This window comes from Brienomyrus brachyistius, chromosome 1 (genome assembly GCF_023856365.1).
Source record: "Brienomyrus brachyistius isolate T26 chromosome 1, BBRACH_0.4, whole genome shotgun sequence".
Taxonomy (NCBI): Eukaryota; Metazoa; Chordata; class Actinopteri; order Osteoglossiformes; family Mormyridae; genus Brienomyrus; species Brienomyrus brachyistius.
Genome location: NC_064533.1, coordinates 11,327,208 through 11,347,755, shown reverse-complemented (window position 1 = coordinate 11,347,755; position 20,548 = coordinate 11,327,208). Strand labels below are relative to the sequence as shown.

The 20,548-nt window shown below is 51.2% G+C and overlaps 1 protein-coding gene across 2 annotated transcripts in view; it reads right to left on the bottom strand.

Annotated features, from left to right (window-relative positions):
* Positions 1-20,548, bottom strand: part of LOC125751726 (uncharacterized) — a 44,280-nt gene that overhangs the window by 2,333 nt on the left and 21,399 nt on the right. For both annotated transcript variants that reach the window (XM_049030916.1, XM_049030924.1), the window contains exons 7-14: positions 18,977-19,192; positions 16,939-17,042; positions 15,890-15,980; positions 9,794-10,021; positions 5,363-5,433; positions 5,155-5,265; positions 4,734-4,831; positions 1,351-1,420 (exon numbers count right to left, since the gene is read on the bottom strand). In XM_049030916.1, coding sequence (XP_048886873.1) covers positions 1,351-1,420; positions 4,734-4,831; positions 5,155-5,265; positions 5,363-5,433; positions 9,794-10,021; positions 15,890-15,980; positions 16,939-17,042; positions 18,977-19,192 — 989 coding nt within the window. The remainder of the gene's footprint in view (positions 1-1,350; positions 1,421-4,733; positions 4,832-5,154; positions 5,266-5,362; positions 5,434-9,793; positions 10,022-15,889; positions 15,981-16,938; positions 17,043-18,976; positions 19,193-20,548) is intronic.

Genomic DNA, 20,548 nt, shown 5'->3' with positions numbered 1-20,548 from the left:
GCTTTGTGGTCAGGTGATAAGTTTGGACCAATGGCCCATGTGGGGCAGTAGAGTCAAGAGTCAGAGGAGCCGGTGTCCGTGTGGACTCGTTATGTAAATGAGTGCTGGGCAGCAATGTGTAGTTTCAATGGTTCCATCAATTACTGAAAATACTTATAATAATGTTTTAAAAACTTGCTGAAAATGGCATGAAGTGTCACAGGTGCTGAATAAAATGCATGAAGAATGTCGCCAATGTATAACTGTGCCTGCCGTCTACACAACCCTAGAAGCACCTGTTCTAACTAAAGAAAGGAATATTAATACACAAAGATTCATGCTTGACTGTATCTGAATGGGTCCCTCTTTGAGTTGGGCAGGAGTGGAGCAAACTCGGGGCACTAGGGCTTATCTCCAGCACAAAACGGGCATGCCGCCGTCCTGTAATTTAGCTACAGGTTAATTGCGATCTAGCTGCATCCTTTCATAGCAGGAAAATATTCTATTGTGTGCGAGGAACTGAAATGGTCCCCGGTATTTGTGTGTTTGGCGGAGCGGTGGGGGTGGGGGGGTCAAGTTACGGCGGTCCGTTTGTAGCCTTATTTGTGTATATGTATGTATGCGTGTGTCGTGGGCGGGGACCTGGGTCAATACACCACCGCCTTTGTGGAGTTCTGGATAAGTACACCTGTCTGTACAGTTAAACGCTCACTGTTTAATGAAGAGGGTTTGGGAATGGGGGGGTGACCGTCTTCTTCCAGCCTCACAAGTTCTTTAATATGGTCCTCCTGTCACGCCCCCCCCCCCATTCCAGCTGTTTGGGCTCCACCCACCCCCTTGTCGCAGCACAATGGCCCCCAGCCCAACATGATATGGCCGTCCTGCATTGCCCTCCCAGTTCGCCAGAGTCGTCTGATTAGATGGTAGGGGGATGGTGAGTTCACGACTGGGCTCTTTAATAAGATTAGTGCCCATAATCCCTGAAGCAGGAGGGGTGGGGGGCTGCAGGGGTGAGGGTGCGGGGCCGAGCAGAGCACTTCTCATACTTCATCATTTCAATACGCTGACTTGCTGCACTTGAAGAACAGCTAGTTTTACTCAGCTAGGAAGTCTGGCTAATGACTGCCCAGATCATTTGGATTGCTCTTCAAAGTCTTTATTTCACTGCAATTATTTCTGTGATTTTTGACTCACAGAGTTTGGGGATCGTCAGGGGTCCACACATCACCCCTGAGACGAATCAGAGCAGGTAGAGCTGGAGACACACGGCAGGATTTCGGAAAGTCTAACTAGGGCAGACGGCTGTGATGGAGGAAGAGGAGCAGAGGCTCCTGAGGGTTCGAACCCGTGGCACTCCTCTCCTCTTCTCACCTTGGCTTTGCTCAGCTTCAGCTCCAGGGCCTTGAAGTCCAGCTCGCCGATCAGAGAGCGCATGAAGTCACTGGAGAAACAGCAGTGCGTTTGTGACGTGTAAAAACACTCCGGTGAACTAACATTTTTCCGTAACTGGTCTTACTAACACTCCTGAGGTGCTGTGTTATTAGTACAAAGGCTGTCTTCCATTTGCATTTAATGTAATAGCATTAGCTGAATGACTATAAAGAACATCCTGGAACAAACCCTGAGATTCTTCACCTTGCCATGTTAGCCTCCTCCCCCAGCAGCGCATGTTGGGTGCTATAGAGGAATATGACGCCCCCCTCTGTCCGACACGACACCTGGTTTCACCCTGAGCACTTCCCACGCCACCCTTGCCGGTTTGAAACTCGAACGTGCGCCATCCGTAATGGGGTGGAACACGCTTTCGGAGGCAACACGCACCGTTGGGCGTAAAAGTATGGAACACTGCGAGTCGTGAATCCTCCTTCCTGCTGTCGTACTCCGCAGCCCCTCTGAGCGGAGTCAGTGTCCCGCCTCTGAATGAGCAAAATGTCAGCAGATTTATTGTCCTCTATCTCGCTTTCCCCCATTTCTAAATGGACAAATATTGGGACCTCGCTCCTGTCTTCTCAGGGGGCCAGGCAGCAGGGCATTGGGGCCGACCAACATCCGTGAGTCGGACTGATGAGCGAGATATTGACGTTTTTTTTCCAGCAGGACACGCCTGAACGCTCGTGACGTTAAGGACTCCTGCGCCCATTGTGCCTGTGCGCGGTCCCTTTCCTCCCAGACAACGCCTCGGGATGCCGGGACCTGCTGCAGTAACGGATAAAAGTGATAGAGGGGGGCATGGGGGCGATTGAGGCGCACTCCGGGACGACCGTCCCAAAACGACTTCACTCGCGTAATTGGGCAGAGACACGGGAGGCTCCGTCGGGCCTGTGGCACGCTGATCGCCCACTGGTCTCCCCCCCCACACGCGCGAATGAGCGCTGAATGACCTGTTAAAGGAGGATGCCCCCCCGCCCGGTACAGTGCCACTGCTCTTAGGGCATGCCTGAGTGCCTCTCTGCGCTGCCATTGGTTGGCATGCTTGGGGTGGGCGGCGGTCAAGGTTTGAAGGATACGAGGGCAGACAGCACGGCTAATGATCATTAATTGCACTTGGTTTGCAGTAAAAGAAGCCAATTGAGTGTCCGGGAATGACAACGCCCTTGGATAATGACAGGCTAACCCACTTCTTTTGTTGGCCGACTTCAGGCCCTCACGCCCCGCTCATTACCGCCATGAGCAAACCGCCAGCTCCGCCATATCCCTGGCTTGCGTAACACGCAACGTTTCTGTGCCATGCTCTTTTTTTTGGGGGGGGGGGGGGTCACTTTCTGGTCTGACCCAGTTAAATTGCTTTGGAGGGGAGGGACAGGGGCATTAAGCCTGGTGATTTGTGGTAGGGAAAGACGGAAGCCTTTGGTGTCTTGTAGAAAAATGGGAAATGAGACCAGTGCATTGTGGGTAAGGTTGAAATTAGGCTACCGTGTTGTGGATATAAGGATCTAAAGGGGAATAAGTGGAGTGCCGTGGGCCTGAGGAAAGCGGTGTGGGTGTGAGGCAGCAGCGTAAATGAAAGTGAAGGTGGCGGCAGGTGTGTATTCATGCTTTTAGCCGTCTCAGGTTTCCCGCTGTTGCTGAAAAAGTATCCCGATTCTCGGTGTGCCTCAGAGCCACTGTGGGGAACCGGCAAGAATAATAGCAGGGATTTAGTGTTCCACTGGAGGCTTCGCAGCAGCCACTGCAGCCTGACGACAGCTTCCCTGCCAGCTGACGGCCAGGACATTTCATTATCCCCCTATTACATCAGGCTAACATTTAGGGCAGCTTATTTACACACACACAGCAATGACTGTGCTCCATCTGCACGCAAAATGATGACTCGCGCTATTTACACAGATATGAATATGGCTGCTTAACTTACACACACATTCACGGTGCATTGCTGATGAATGTAAATGTGTTCAGTTTAACCACTCAGGCAGTTATAAATGTGCTGGGGCCTGTGTCTGGTTCTCTGGGTTAGGACAGGATACATTTTTGAATAAATTTCCGTAGATTGAGTGAGTTTTGGTTCACAATAATGTAACTTGTGGTGAAGTAGCCTGACTTTAGGTCATGGGTGGTCTCATCGCAAAAACAACAGAAAATGGACTGAGTGAGTTTTGTGAATTTGCACTTCAGTCGTTCCAGGGATTGGCAGACGCTGCTTTCTCATCCCTGGATAAAAGTGTCTGCTAAAAGAACAGATGTCAACGTGAAAATCTATTGTAAATCTATTGTAAATCTATAGTATGTGTTGCATTGACATGAGATGATTTGTGTTGGGCATTTCAGGTCCAGAAAGTACAAATCCAGACCAAGATTTTGTTCCAACCAACCAGTTGAGCATAAAGAGTCACAGTCACAGAGACTCAACTGGTTGGTGGAAATAAAATCTTGGTCTGGATTTGTATCTTCTGGACCTGAAATGCCCAACACTGTCCATATGTGCCATTTGACACATGCAGGGTGTCTGCTGCCTTGCCCCCAGCACCAGACAATGAATCTATCCCTCAAACTCTGGCATCATAGAGGAGCTCCGTTCCCTTGTCTGCTAACGAACAGAAGTGTAACGTCTACCAGGAGAATGACTAAGGTCGTCTGTACAGGCCTGTTTCTGCCTGTTCTCATTGTGTCTGATTGAAAGCCCTACTTTTGATCTCTGATTCTGGATTGTCCAAGGGAGCCCATTTGAGGGGGACTAAGGCTGACTGTCTGTGGAATGTTTGAAGCTGGATCTCCTACAGCAAACCTTCCATTGTGGGGGTGGGGCAGGGTTCCATTGGTGCTTAGGTCATGTGACCCACAGTGGGGGAATGTGGCATTAGAAGTGGTGGGTCCCATAACCATATGGCCAGTAAGAGACAGATGGAATGGGAGGGGCAGGAGGAGAAGGCAGAGTAGGTGGGGGTGGTGGACTGTAGATGTGGCGATGGCATGGTTCTTGGTTCGTGGCCAAATGCAGACGTGTGATTGGGTGTTTTGCACAGCACATATTCTCCCTACTCCAATGAGAGGGACAGAGCTTCTTGTTTGAGCTTCTGATGGAAGTGTACACCTCACACGCTGGGGACCTGGGCACCCCCACTCCCCCCCAAACAAACATACTGACATATAAATGGACGCATACGCAGCCATGCACTCAGACACAACACCCGCTAACAAAAGGTAAGGAGTCACCCATGACAGGGTCAGCACCCCAACACTACAGCACCTCTCTAATATATGAGTGGGCCAGTGACCCCTCTCCCCCCCTCATTGTGTCCCAGAAGGGGGCGACTCACTCCAGGGCAGCCACTTTCTGTGCCAGACTGGCGATCACAGCGAAGAGCTTGATGTCAGTCAGCCCATCTGCCACTCGGAAGTCCACCAGCTCCAGGATCTGGGAAGGACAGACCAGTCAATATAATGGCAGCTGATGCGGCTTGATTTGAATCTGAATCGGTGTGTGTGTGTGTATGGGTATGTGAGCCTGAGGAAGTGTGTGTTAGTCACTATGCATCTGTCACACTTATATAAGCAGTGGCGATGCTTGCCACCACTCAAATCACACATTTGGGTCAGGCCCCTGAGGATTAGAGGGACCCCTGCTGGCCACAAACAGTCACTACACTAGTGAGGGAAAGGGGCCCTGAAGTGGCTTTTTGAATGGGGGCCCCCACAAAGAACATGCCCACCCCTAGGTACATGTACGTCAGTGATCACCCGGCACACATAGATCTCCTCCTCTTCAGACAGCACCTCCGGAGGGACGACCTCCTTCAGAGCCAGGAGCACCTGGACGCAGGTGAGGTAGCCGTCACCATCGCCGTCAACCTGAAGGGGAACATTTAGGCACGGCCCCCGCGGAGTGAGAGGGAGATGGGAGCGAGGGAGTGAGAGAGTGAGAACAGCAGGCTTGCGCCGCACTCACCGACTCAAAGACCCTTTTGTAAGTCGCCAGCTTCTCCTGGCTGAAAATGCAGTATTTTGCCAAGAACTCAACTGAAAAAAAAGCCGGCAAAAGAAAGAACAGACCTATTAGCCAAAACAAACAATCATCTATTCTGGGGGAAAACTAGCCACTAACAAGACCAACACAAACATCAACAAAAGCCACGCGCAAAACCAGCATCTTCAACATGAACGCCGATATCAGTGGCAAGACACACAGACCCCCAGTACCAACCGGCGCACGAGATTCGGACCTATCAGAGCTGCGTTTGCATATACAGGAAAAACCCTCATCCACAATGGAAATATCTATAGGCATCCACCCACATGCTCCAACTATGTTTGTCCACCGCAGTGACACTGGCTGTCGGGGGGGGGGGCACGTCTGCACTTTCTCTCTCCGCAGAGGTCAGATGCTCTCAGAGAGCAGGAATCTGTCATTCTGAGAGTGATGAACCCCAGTGACCTCTGCTAACCAGCCCCTCCCCCAGTAACTGGAACATGACCAGCGCTTTGTGCGGATGGAGAGAATTATTACCTTATTCAGCACTGAAATTTACTGTTATTAAGATTGAAAGGCAATCCGTCTTTGTACTAATTTGTTCATTGTTTACTGGTCTTTCTGCAGCTCCAGTTTAAAGTCGATAAGCAGAGAGGAGATTTTAACTGGGTGATTCCTGAGGCAGATCCGAAACGCACACAGGCCGCTGGTGACTGGGTCAAAGCTGAGCATGAACAGGGGCTGCAGGGGAAGGCTGACCTTGGTGCGCCCACCCCCCCCCAGGGGGCATTTGGAACCCAGCCATTCTGGGGCTTCACACACACCCCCAGAACTCACTGCTGGACCACCGGGGGGGTTCTGACGGTGCCCGGCTTAACTACGGGTGCTGCAGAGCTCACTAAGCAAAAACAAAGAGCGGAGGAGAGGTGACAGCGAGGGAAGCGATGAGGACGGCGTGGGGAGCACAGCAGCGGGACGGGCAGCGTTTCGATCCCGCCGATGACCGCGGAGCTCACTTAATAATGGATCTATTCATGAGCGCCACAAGAATGGACACAGACGCCGTTTAAACCCACTGAGACCTAAACCCCAGGACCTCTGCGCTGAATCCGCCATTTATCCGCTAATTCCTAATGAAAGTCAGGCCTTGCCTGCTCCCTCTTCCTTTTACATGCAAAGCATTATATTCACATCTAGTCAACTTTACTTGTTAAGGGTTGATTGATCAAAACGCTGAGTCCTACTCCGTACATCTGTTTGCAAATAGCGGCCGCAGGCCCCACCCACCTGCACCCTCATCTTTGGTAACCCCCCCGCCGATGCACATCCATCCTTGACCCACCCTATCAAATCACGGTCACGATCAATGTGGCAGGGAGTCTGGGTGACACACAGCCACCCCAAGTGGGGCCCCCGCCGTAGACGGGTCTTATCGGAGGAGCCCCTTGCAGCACGGGGGGGGTTCGGCGGGTATGTGCAGCTGCGCAGAGAGGTACACATAGAAATGAGGGGGTAGGCCCCGACCCCCACCCCGGTTTGGGAAATGATCCCAACAAAAGGTGCAGTGGAGTGCGAGATTGGTCAGAGACCCGGGGTGTGGGCAGGTGGAGGGGGGTGGCAGAGCGAGGCCCTGTAGCCTTATCTGATTCCACTTCAGTGCATCATGCTTTTTTTTTTTTTAACTGGAGTGTTAAGGCACACAGGTTATTCTTTTGGTGTGAAGTCTAGCAGAAAATACTAATCAAGAGCAGCACCGCCGGAGAATGGCGGCGTCTATTGGCGAGCAGCCGTCATCTGTAATGAAGACGGAGGCAATTCTGCGGCGATTGAGGTGCAGAAGAATAGGGATCTGATGGCGGTGGCCAGGGGAGGGACACTCGTTTGTTCCTGTTTGTTTGTCGTCGTCCCCCCCCACCCCCGGCCCGACAGGTCCTCGAGCTCCTGCAGTCCCAGCTTCAGCTCTGCTGCTCATAAATACAGAGTCACTGTCATCAGTGTCCAGTCAGTAGGAGAGATTTTTCTTCATTGAGTTAAAATTTGGTTTCGTTTTTATAATCAAACAAAACAGAGCTGCGAATGTAGACAAAGATGGACAGACAGGCTGCAGTTATTCTTATAGCCTTATTTATTATTTGGTGGATTGAGCTGTATTCATTTTTTCTTTTGCTTTGGGGCTGTGGGGGGGGGGGGTGTTTGCTCAATTTGTCAGGGTTGACCTTGTCACTAAAGAACGAGTGGGGGGGGGGGGTCTTGTTGATTGGGAAGGTGGGGGAAAGGTAAAGGTGGAGGGGTGGGTCATAGAGCACCGGCCGCCGTGTGAACATCGCCGCCCTGCTGTCAGCAGTGTGCCACACCCCTTTTGCTCCGTCCCTGGGGTAGGACGACAGACAAGTTCCAGGCCCTCATTCCCTCCATGTAAGTCATACGCACAGCTGCCTGTCAGCTCTCCGCAAGCAGTCATCTGCTGCTCTGCAACCCCTGACCACCTCGACAGCAAATAGGGCTGCTCTTGCCTTGACGCAGGGGCGGTGGAGGGGGGGGGGGGGCGATGGCTGGGGTGACGAGGCCTCATAATGGAAGCTCTGACAGATTCCCCTATCCCCAGGTGAGGACGTTTGCTGGCGTTTTTGTTTAACTGAGCTCGTGTCAGGTACACCAAGGTATCCCGGTCCCAAGGCTGAGCAAACAGCAGCCACATAAAGGCACTGTACCGTGCACTCACACACACACACACGACAACTGACTCGCACGTGCAGACGCCGGCAAAGGAACACACACTCACACACGCAGGCCCGAACGCACAGTAACACGCAATAACCCCAGGCACGCACAGTTAGGCACAAGGAGTGTGCCCTTTGTGAGGGTGGAGGGCCTACTGCTGCCGTGAGCCGCCCACACGCCCCCAACCGCATCAACGTACTGCTGATATTTACCTGGGTGAGGGGGCGGGGCGGCAGTCGGCCAGGTGTTCCACATCAACTCTGACACCCATTCAGCGGTAACAATCGGCACCAATCAGGACGCACTGACTCACCGATGAGACCGCAGATACCCCCCCATATCCCCCCCCCCCACACACACACACTTTCACATACAGAATCCGTCAAAACAGAGCACTCCACAGCTTCACCGTTCAGCCACACTTCAACTCAACAGAATGTTGTGCTTTTTAAAAAGCCTGAATAACTTCCCCCCCTTATGAAAAGGCAGCTGAATAGGATGGGACTGGTGGGGGGGGCGAAGAGGAGGCTGAATAAGGGCCGCTGTATTCGGGCGCCCCCGTCTACCTCCTCTGACCGGCGCCCGGCACGGAAGTGGAAGATGCCAATTAAGGCCAATTAACGCCTTTCAGTGCCTAACAAGGAGGCGCAGACGAGCAAACCAGGGACATGTCACACATCCACAGTGAGGCAGTGCAGCACTGCATCGCCACTGCGTGAATGCCGCCCGAGCAGCTGTACTTCTTCGAGGCTGTCCAGTATGTGTGTCATGGATGAACCACAGTACGTGTGTGTGTGTGTCTGTGTCTGCGTGAGGAATTAGGGATGCACAGTCTCGATGATTCCACGGGCCCCTGTCATGGTCATGACTGGCGGCCCCGTTTGATATACTTTCATGGGGCCCAAAATGTCCAGCAGCAGCCCAGCTCAGATGATGCTAATATAATAGAGCACATGGAAGCAAACTTTCTCAGAGCTGCATAAAAGCACCTGCCGTTCTCGACTTAAGTCAAACTGACTTAAGGTAATCAACACTTACACAAAAGTATCTGAGATATACAGAGTTCAACATTAATGCAATAAAGCATCATAATTGAATTCTTTATGTTACTAGTATATAGGCAGTTCCCAGGTTAAGAATGTCCGCTTACTGACAACTCGTATTTACAAACATACTGCCATAAAGACTATTATATCAAAAAATCAGGTATAACACACTGATTCGTAATAACAAACGCACATACACTTCGTGATGTTCGTGAAAACATTGTGCAGCTTCAGTAATAATTCTTATTATTATGTACTGAATTATAATTTTTCCGACAAACCTATAAATTGAACTTAAAGATGTAAGTAACCTGGGGACTGCCTGTGCTTTTGGGTTACGTGTTTCCATAAGGTGTCTTGAATGGAATAGGAAGGTAAATTTCACTTACATAAGGGTTGGTGGAACAGATAGCTTAGGTCAGTGAAGAACTGCCTGTACATCACACAGACTGGACAGGGCTCTTGTGCTTTATTGCAAAGATTTATTGTAAAGATCTCTTTTCAGTTGGGCAGCATTCATATTACACAGGTAGGCACAGACACAGACGCACTGCACACACAGATAGGCACAGACACAGACACACTGCACACGCAGGTAGGCACAGACATACACGCACTGCACAAAGAGGGAAGTGCTACTCACAGTCCTCAAATCTGGATGGGCCCTGGCAGTGTTCAGGCTTGGGTTTAGTCGTCCCAGCTTCCTGGAGCCTGGAGTAGATGTACATAGCCCTGTTGGTCCCGGCTTGGTCCCAGGCTTCCTGATCCGGGCCATGTGCCGCCCAAGTTGTCCTCCTGGCCAGGCACCAGGCTCCAGTACCATTCCCCAGATCCCCATTTCCGTGGTGGAGTTCCTTCCCCTCAAAGAGGGCTAAAAAAGGGATAGAGCCTCACTTGGTACCTGCAGAAGTTCATGGAGTGAAGCAAGCAACAGGAACTAACCTCCTCTCCCAAGGCTGGGTCGCTCCAGTCAGCAGTGAAATCTGTCTGGTCCTGAAATCTAATTTCTTGGATTCCAGTAACAAATGGCTCCTATGTCATGTGTGTCTTTGACGTATGAATGAGTATTATGATGCTCTTCTCTACCATGACACTCGGGAGAAGATGTGGGAAATTAGGATGAGGAAGTTATCTGGTATTAATTTAGTACAGTACTCATATAGGACTAAATTATAGAGAACCAAAAAAAAATCACAACCTCCAGGAAATCATCTGGTAGCCCGGCTTTAAACCCACATTTACACCCCCTTCCATGTCCCTCTTAAAGCCCCTCAGAAGACAACACACCATTCTGAAAGGGGGCCCCTATCTCAAGAGGCACCCATCTGTTAATTACGTGACGGATGACTAATTAAGAGCCCATTATGCGAGCTGTATGGGTGCGATACACAGCACCTCCCGCTGTTAGGGAACACTGGAATGCCTGACTTCATTAAGAGATTGTAGCTGGTTAAGAAGCGGGTAGGTGGATGTTATGCCCATACAGGTATGCAGCCACCATCTAGTCCCTAAATGGGGGGGGTGGTAGAACTGATCCCAGACAGCATAGGGCTGGGATACATCAGTCCATCACAGGTGATGTAATCACACTCAAACAATTTAGAGAAACATTTTAGCCTAATTGCATGTCTTTGGGCTGATCAGAATGCCTGGAGGATTCAGGAGAACATGCAACTGTAGCTCAATGTAATCCAGCTCTTTTTGAGTTCTAAGCTGCAAAAGTGTTCAGGAAAGTGTGAGGCAAGGCTCATGGGCGACCTTGGTGCTGCTCATGGATAACATAGGTGCTTCTCACGGGCGACCTTGTTGCTGCTCATGGATAACATAGGTGCTGCTCACGGGCGACCTTGTTGCTGCTCATGGGCGACCTTGGTGCTGCTCACGAGCGACCTTGTTGCTGCTCACGGGCGACCTTGGTGCTGCTCATGGATAACATAGGTGCTGCTCACGGGCGACCTTGGTGCTGCTCACGAGCGACCTTGGTGCTGCTCATGAGTGACCTTGGTGCTGCTCACAGGCGACCTTGGTGCTGCTCATGGGTGACATAGGTGCTGCTCACGGGCGACCTTGGTGCTGCTCATGGATAACATAGGTGCTGCTCACGGATGACCTTGGTGCTGCTCACGGGCGATCTTGGTGCTGCTCATGGGCGACCTTGGTGCTGCTCATGGGCAATCTTGGTGCCATTCTGAAGGCTGTTGCTCAGTCTGCTCTTTTAGCATCACGCATTTTCGCAGACCTTGTACACTCTCAGAAAAAAGGGTAAAATGTGCACCTTTGCTTGTCACTGTACCCTTGTAATTGTACCTTTTAAGGTACAGAAATGGACTCTGTGGAACATCCCAAAGATACCAACAGCATTAACATATCATCAATTGTACAGAAATGTTCCTCAGAGTGCATTTCTGCAGTTAGAGTATAACTGGCAGACCCTGGTGGGTACAGCCCCAGTGACAAGCAAAGGATTCAAATTTTATCCTTTTTTTTTGTACAGACGACTCAAAGAAAAAACCCAGACATCAAATTCGAAGCTGAGCTAGAGCAAAGTGAAGGTGGGGGGGTCACAGCAGGGTAGGGTATTTGGGCCATGCTCGGCGTGTGTATCCAGCACCCTCCAGCCCCCCGCCTGTGTTCCTCCACCACGATAGACAACCACATCCCAGATCCTTGGTCCCAGACTTTCATTAATACAAACAACGTGCCACCATTTGTTCCCCCTGTCCCTTTTTCCGCTCGTTAGCACTCCGGGTGGGGTGGGTCACGTCCCATTACGCGGCCTCTGTTCCGATGATCCCGTCTCAGCTGCCAGGCGTGATGAATACCCCTGACAGCGCCGCCCCGGTGGTTGACATCACTCATCACGGCTTCCTACCTTGAATGATGGTTCTTACCGGCATGGAGGCACAGGAGATGTGTGGGCATTTAAGTATTTTTACGGTCAGTGTTCAGATTTAATGACTTGATCTTTTGCTGTACTGCCCGTAAATTTTCAAATGCTTGACAGCCCTATCGCTCAGGCTCACAGAGCACAATGTGACAAACCCAGCATCCGTTTTATAAAACTCTGGATTTTCCTTGTCATGGTTCAGGCTGTGCCTTTTAGTCCCCTTATCAGCAGGAATTAACTGCAACCAGGACTAAGCAGAAGAGGCAAATATCTTCTGGGCCTGGATTTTCAATCTGTCCATTTCACAGATGATCACTGAAAAATGGATTTTTTTTCCATCCATCCATCCATCCATTCATAACCCCCTAGTCTTATGCAGGGTCATGGGGCCACATCATTAAAAATGAGAAAATGTGTCTTAAACACACCAGACGATATCCCCAGTTTTCTTCACCTCTAAACTCGACGTGTCACTATTGTCAGCATTTTATTTGGTTAACTACAGCTGGGGACAAGACCCTAAACCCCTTAAGAAGTATCTAGAAAGCACACATGGAGCAGGTTGCCATACCAACGAAACCATCTGAAAAACACAGATAGCTGGATTTGGCTGAGAAAGACTGAATCAGATCCTTCACAGGCCCAGTTTGTCCCCTGATCTCCTTAAAGGGGAGAAGAACGACACACACACACACACACACACACACACACACACACACACACACACACACACACACACACACACACACACACAGGGCAAAAGAGAAAGAAGATGTCACTTGTGTCTCTTTCATTGTGCATCTGAAAAAAGGATGACAGCCAGTGAGAGAATCGGCTTGATCCCCAGTGATGCCACACTGCACCTAATTTGGGAGGTGCAGTGGGGGGGGGGGGGGGGGGGGGGGCTAGATTATTCATGGGTTGATTGTTCTTTCTGGGGGACCTTCTTTCCCCAAAGCGTCACCCTCTCCATCATCAGCCCTGACAAGTGTCAGTCAAAGACTTGGTGTTCAGGTTTGGATTTCTTTCGGGGGGGGGGTTGGATTTAGAGACAATGGCCAACGCTGCCTCAGTATCGGGGTGTGAAGACAATGCTGACTGCCCGGGTGTCAGTGTGTGGTCCGGGGTGCTGAGGACCGTGGGGGGGGGGAGGGCATCCCTTGCCCTGAACACAGCTAATCTCTGCTCCAGTGTCTCTCTCTTTCACTTCCTTAATCTGACTGCCGGCCCCCCGGAACAATCCGCCGGGGTCAGTCTAGATTAGTCCCCTTTGTGGCTCGCCGATAGTTACATCTATTTACACTTTTAACTTCGCTGACAGCTGAATGGTAAATACAGCAGCGGGTGCAGCCAGATCCTCTGGCCTGGGGGACTGCAGGAGCCCATGAAATAATTAACTCCCCAGGGGAGGACAGGGGCCCCAACGCCGTCCGCGGGACACCGAGAGTGCGGCGGCCCGGCGGCCTCTGACTTCTCATGATGCCTCCGAAGGGGTAACGGTGCTGGCCGGCTCGTCACAGCGCCAAGAAAAGCACGAGGGGGGGGCATAAGAATGTGGGGGCCACGTTCATGCATTGCATTTAAAGTAATTTTTGTGCAGTGCAGTGTTACTTTTGTTTCCTGAGCGTAAGAGCACTGGGCCTTCAACATGTAATAGAAAACAACCCACAAATATTATACTCAAAATTACAAAATGCCACGCATCCTTTCTCTCTCAGACATGTGTACACACATACAGTTATTACTATCACACTCTTTCACCAGACATTCTCCTCACTCACTCGGTAATCGGCTGAGCACTCAGTTCCATATTAAGCCTGATGCAAGCTCCTGGTTTCTCTCTGCATTACGTTACTGTTCTATCTGCGTTCTGCTTTCTGATGCCACACACACTCCCAGAATGCAACGGGGCATCTTCTTCTCAGTTTGCTAATGGCAGGAACACTGGTCACTTCCACCCATGTCTGACTGGATCCCGGACCACATGACAGGTGCTTTTCTACATGTGGAACCCAGCATCCCTTTCTAATCATGCTGTGCCTATTTCAGCGGTTCTGTTTGGGAAAACCACTTTGGGGGCTCCACGCCCATTGCTGTACATGCTCAGTCCATCAAGAGACAAAGCACTAGGCCTGATACAGAAGTCCTTGGCCCAAAGGAGAGCCCTGCCCCAAAAAGTGGGGAACAGGTCATCAGCAGTATAATGCTTGTAAGCAGTAATCTGCACTGGGTGGATGTAAGGGCTCCCATCCAGCCTGAGTTCGCCCCCCAGGCCTGACCTCATGGCACCATGACTGGAGGGGCAGACAGGGCTGTAATCCCTGCTTTTGTCCATCATTATCTGAGAGGGACCAAGGGTCTGTGATGAGACAGAGCCAGCGATCAGCATATCGGGTGCCACAGCCTGCTCTCGCGTCCGCACCTCCCTACACGCAACCACAGGACACTGGTACACACACACACACACACACACACACACGCACACACACACACACACGCACACACACACGCACACACACACACACACGCACGCACACACACACACGCACACACACCCATATGGATGGATGGATGCATGGATGATAAAGAGGTTAAGATAAAGACAGTAGAGGACAAAGAAAGACAGAGGCGAACCACAGGAGAGGCAGGAGCAGGGGAGGGGTCACAGGGGTACTGGCCTTAGTTGAAAGCTGATTGGCTGCAGGAATGCTCCCCGTCCTGTCATGCAGTGATTCAAAACATATTATTGGCTAATGCTAAGGTTGGCTCCTCTATATAAATTATGGCTCCACTATATGAATCATGGCCCCTCTTGTGCTGTAAAAAATCACAGGGGGCAGCAGAGAGGAAGCAGTGGCAGCCCGCTGGGTGCCTCTCCCGCTTAACTCCTCGCCTGCCGCCTGCGTACAAAGCACTCTGGAGGTCGCCCCCCCCGCCCCCCCCCCCCACAAACATTTACATGGATTATGTGTACCAGCTAAAAATGGGCCTTCCAAGGGGACCAGAGAGTCCTAACGGCCACTGCACTCAGCGAGGGTACGAGCAGGGATATTAAGTTTGGAAGTGGTGTGAAAAATTTGGCTTCCGGTTTTCAAATGGGGAGGGGGAGGTCGGTTTTTGTGTCGTCCCCTATCAACATGTAAATCTTATCTCTCGCACCACCTGGTCCTGGGATGCTGGACTCAGGTTCCTGCATGTTGGCTTTCACTCTTGCTCTTAATGAATGAACATTTCTCCTTTGCCCAGGAGGGGGGGGTGTGTGCTGCTGTCATCCCTCCCCCCTGAACTGGGCCACGGGCCTCAGTATAAGTGATGTCACATGGCTCCATTCACTTAGTTTGTCCCACAGCTCAGTGGATAACGGATGCAGTACAGCAGCTCAGTGGGTAACAGATGCAGTGCAGCAGCTCAGTGGGTAACAGATGCAGTGCAGCAGCTCAGTGGGTAACAGATGCAGTGCAGCAGCTCAGTGGGTAACAGATGCAGTGCAGCCGCATAATGGAAGAGGAAGCTGGCCATTGCAGTGCCCAAACGCAGCAGGCTCTGCGGCACCCCGGGGGCCTGTACCTGCCTCCGTGAAAGAGTTGATCACTGAATGAATGGGCAAAATACAAGGAGCAGTGAGTGAGTGAGTGACTGAATGCGGGAGCGAATGAGTGAGTGAATGACTAAGTTTTTGACTGGATGATTGAGAACATGAATGAACAAGTGAATGAATGAGAGAATGAGTGAAGAGGCAATTGGATATCAATTAAACATACAGTTAAAGTGAGAACCGTTTTTTGTTATTTAGCATTTAACTTCTTTTAGTCAAGACCCAGAGTGATTAAGATGACATCCGAGGCCCCATACCTGTGGACTTGCAGGCAGAACCTCGATTCCGGGAATATCCAGACAGAGGCAGCCTGGAGCATGGAGAACGGGCTCCCTCCTTGTTCTGGATCTGCAGCAAACATACACACTTCACAAATCTCCTCGTAAGCTGCCCATGGGCTCCGAACCTGCAAACCAGCCGCAGAAGAACAACACTGCAGTTCCTCATGGTCATGCTGCATCGGGATGCCACCCACCAACAGGGGGCATAGGGGTTAAGGATCCAGACTGCTCTAGAAATAGATAAATCTGACTTGTTTTTGATAAAAGCATAATACAGTTCACCTGTAACTTGCTTAAGATATTACTAAGTCACTGGTACCTTTGGTAAGATTCTTCCTACGGCCACTTTGTCAGGTCACCCTCACCCTGCCGGTAACAGCGAGCTGAATGAATCCCGTATCAGAATGGAGGTAGACAGATAATCCACCCCAGCAGCGCCCGTAACCTGCTGTACCCCTCCCCCATCGACCTTTCACCTTGCCCCGACTCTACCTGACGCTGTCACCCACGCTATCCCCAGTCAAGACTTCCTGTCAATGACCTTTGTAGCCCGGTGAGCCCCTGGCCCCCCAAAAGCTTCCCATGAGTCCCATCCACACCCGGGATGGCGCCAAGAATCCTTCTGTACCTGCAGAGTCCCAGCTCACAAATACCCCATTCATGAGCGCCATCCACATGGCAGTTATAAACACCAGCGGTGAAGCCAATATTTTATCATGAACAGAAGATAATTCTTGGGTTTTGAACTTCTGACATACACTTCCATTCGTTATGAATACAATGCGAATAGATAAGCTGGCAGTTTTCTTTGTTAATAAAGGTGAACGCTTCTTTATTTGATCACTATCACCTGTTATCAGTTATCTTACGCTGGAGCGACGTTTGAATGAGGCTGATTGCTGCCTCGGGATTTCCCTCCAGAGCAAACCTTTTACAGCTTGTAATCTTTCGCAACTGTTAATTGCTCACAGAGTGGCACAGGGTTTAGGCACCTGAGCAGGAAACTGGACCGACCCGAGACTCACCTGCCTGCTCTGACTCCGCCCACTCTGACCCCGCCCACTCTGACCCGGCCCACTCTGACCCCGCCCCTCATCTGCCGTGCTGGAGGCTGTCGCTGCACTGGATCCTGCCAAGAGACGGACGATATGGGAGAATGGGAATGAGAGCGAGGAACAGAGGATGGAGAAGGACGATAGGAAAGGGGAAAAGAGGAAGGAAAAGGAGAAGGTGGGAGTAGTGAGGGCGGGGGACAGCACACAGCAATAAAGCTTTATATAGGGGATTTTTACTCCCCCCCACCCATACACCCCATCTGGGCATATGAGTGTGTGTGCTGGCCCTAGTGATGAGCTCAGCTTATTAATCTCAAAAGCAAATGTTTATGCAGTAACACAACCTTCTTGAAGCACCTGCTCTCTGAGAGCGGCGGCAGGTGCAGCAGGACTGAAGGAACGCGATGTTCGCTGAGGAACAAACGCCATGGGGGCAAGATGGCTACCTCCGGCCCCCCATGAAAGGTGTAGACGATACCTGGATACCCTCAGCGCCCCGTCCCGCTCGGGGAGGGCGGACTCCCACATTCCAGAAGGGCAGAAAGAGAAGCAGGCGTGTGTCTGTGTGTGTTTGTGTGTCGTAGGTGTGCATGGACTGTTGCGGTGGCCAGTCATACGCCTGGCATTCTCCTTGGTACACTGGAACAATGCTACGCTCATTATACAGATATACAGATATACAGTACTGTGCAAAAGTCTTAGGCAGTCCAAAGAAATGTTTAAAGCTGTTTATCTGGGTAGCAACTGTTCTTTGGTTTAGAACAAAAAACACAATTTAACATTAGAACATGTGCAGATTAAGAGTAACACGATAAAAACTAGTAACCATTTCTTCTGTTTTCTAAAAAGTTACTGATATCTAGTTGGATGGCTAGATGAACACCGCTTCAGTTCCCAAACCTCTCCTCAGGGGCACCTCAGCCGTTCCATGATTTTGTTAAATTTCACCAGCAGCTCAATTATATAATTAAATATGTTGGTTTAAAAAAGTCAGTGACAGATTGACTAGCTGTATGAGGTGTGCTAGTGGCCAAGTCAAAAAATACATGGCTGCACTGGACGGTCGCTGCAAATACTGCGATGATTTTAGCAAGGATTCTGAAATGGCGAAGCTGACACACTTTGACAGGCATGATATCATAGTTTTACACCAACACGAGGATAATCTAAACATCATTTTCTTTGCCTGCCTAAGACTTTTGTACAGTACTGCATAAACAAATGCAATAATATAAAGACTAACTAAGATCTTTACATAAAAAGTCCCATGGTTTGGCCAATTTTCTGAGCCAAATACAAGACAGAAGATAAGGACATTGAGTTCTGGACTGTCTAACTGGACAGTGGATATTACTGGATCAGAGCCACTTCCCTCAGCCTCTCCCTAAATCTGTCCAAACTAAATGTCCCGTTTCCCAGTTAATCATAAACTCGGGCTGTTTGATCTTCATGGCAGCGGCACATCATGGGCTCCATAAACCCCAGACCGGCCACCTGCACCACCACCCCCCCCCCACCCCCCGCCAAGCCGCAGTGAATCTCAGCCGATTTATTGCTTTACAGTTAATCCCCACGCTCCGCACGCGTGCCCGGCCCAAAACGGCCCACCTGAGACGAGATGACAGGCGGCCGACACCGGGTTCAAAGCCCGCGATGGGCCCCCGGCACGTCAAGGCCGATCCCCGGCCCCCACCTGCCCCCCGCTTGCTAGTGCTGCTGTGGTATTCCCCTACCCTGCGGAGAAGCTCCGCTGAAACGGGACACTGTGTCTCGCTAACTGTTGCTTCTGCTCAGCGCGACCTGCTCAGCCATGCTGGGCAGCTGAAAAAGCCAAGCTGTTTGTGACCTGTACCCCCCCCGACGCACGTCCTGTGGCCAAAAAACACAGCGAGTGGGCCTGACATGCAAATTCAGCTCCCTGGTGAACTGTCATGATCAGTCGACGGGATTGGATCCCCGGGAATGTCACTCAAACCACATGCAGTGATGGCGAGAAGCACAAGGACACCTATGGCCCTGTGGAATAATCCGAGAGCACTTTGGGTCCCGTCAGCCGTCTCCAGTCCCTCGCCATCGTTATTCTGCGATGCCTGCTCTGGTGCCGGGGGGGAGATGGACCCCATGGAAGGGTGTCGGTCCAGGAGTAGGAGCCGTATGTGGGACAGGGAGGCTGAATCGCTCGAGTCACAGCCCAAAGCCAGGGAGGCTGCCAGCTGCGACAGCTCTTTAAAAGAAAGCAAGACAGACCCACTAATCAGAATAGGAGGAGAGTAGACAGCTCATCCCACCAATCAGAGCAGGATAGTAGCATATAGACCCCCCCCCCCATCCCATCCCATCAATCAGAATATGCGGATGGAAGTGAGACTGCCCATCCCACCAATCAGAATAGGAGGACAGAAGAGAGACCGCCAGTCCTACCAATCAGAATAGGAGGACAACAGTGAAACAGTATATATCCCACCAACCAGAATATAGCCAAAATACCATTCATGAGGGGTGCATGGTGGTGCAGTGGTTAGCACTGTTGCCTCACACTTCTGGGACCCGGGTTCGAGTCTCCGCCTGGGTCACATGTGTGTGGAGTTTGCATGTTCTCCCCATGTCGTCGTGGGGTTTCCTCCGGGTACTCCGGTTTCCCCCCCAAGGTCCAAAAACATGCTAATTGGAGTTGCTAAATAGCCCGTAGGTGTGCATACGTGAGTGAATGGTGTGTGAGTGTGCCCTGCGATGGGCTGGCCCCCCATCCTGGGTTGTTCCCTGCCTCGTGCCCATTGCTTCCGGCATAGGCTCCGGACCCCCCCACGACCCAGTATGATAAGCGGTTTGGAAAATGGATGGATGGACCATTCATGAAAGGCCTGCCTCAATATTAAATGGCCAGAACCACAAAAGCACCACACACTGATTGCCAGGGAACCACCAGCAGAAGCTGAGGGCAAAGTGGTCGCTGTGTGACATCAGGCTGCAGGCGGAGGTTCAGGGCCAGCGAGCTGCTTCCAGGGGCTACAGCTCTGTCTCTGTCACACCTCATTGATACAGTATCAGTGCCGGCGCTGGCTCCGAGCCCATGCAAATCTCTTCTGGCGCCCAGGGGCGTGGGCAGTTCCGACGGGGGATTTCACAGAGCCGTTACGGGGTCAAAGGTCAAGCCATGCCACTCTCTTACCGAGCCCAACTTCCTCAAGCAGATCACAGCACTGCGGCGCCTTCTCTGACCAGGCGAAAGCAAGACACGCTACTGACACGCTACCATATACAACGCTGTGAGGGTGAACATGCACCTTTAACACTGATAACTGAGAAACCAGGGCCAGGCATTTGGGGTTAAGGGCCTTGCTCACGGGCCTAGCAGCAACGTCACTCTGGAGACCAGGGGATCCGAGCCGACAACCTACTGATCACAGCCGCAGTGTCCAACCCTACTGAATTACACATTACTCACAAGTGCATGTATGCACGTGTACTTGTGTGTGTGCGTGTGTGTGTCTGTGTCTGCCAACAGAACAGCAGGAGCAGCTTCAGACTGACAAATTCAGGGGCTCTAGAAAGGATGTGGACGAGACCAGAGGCCATTGTT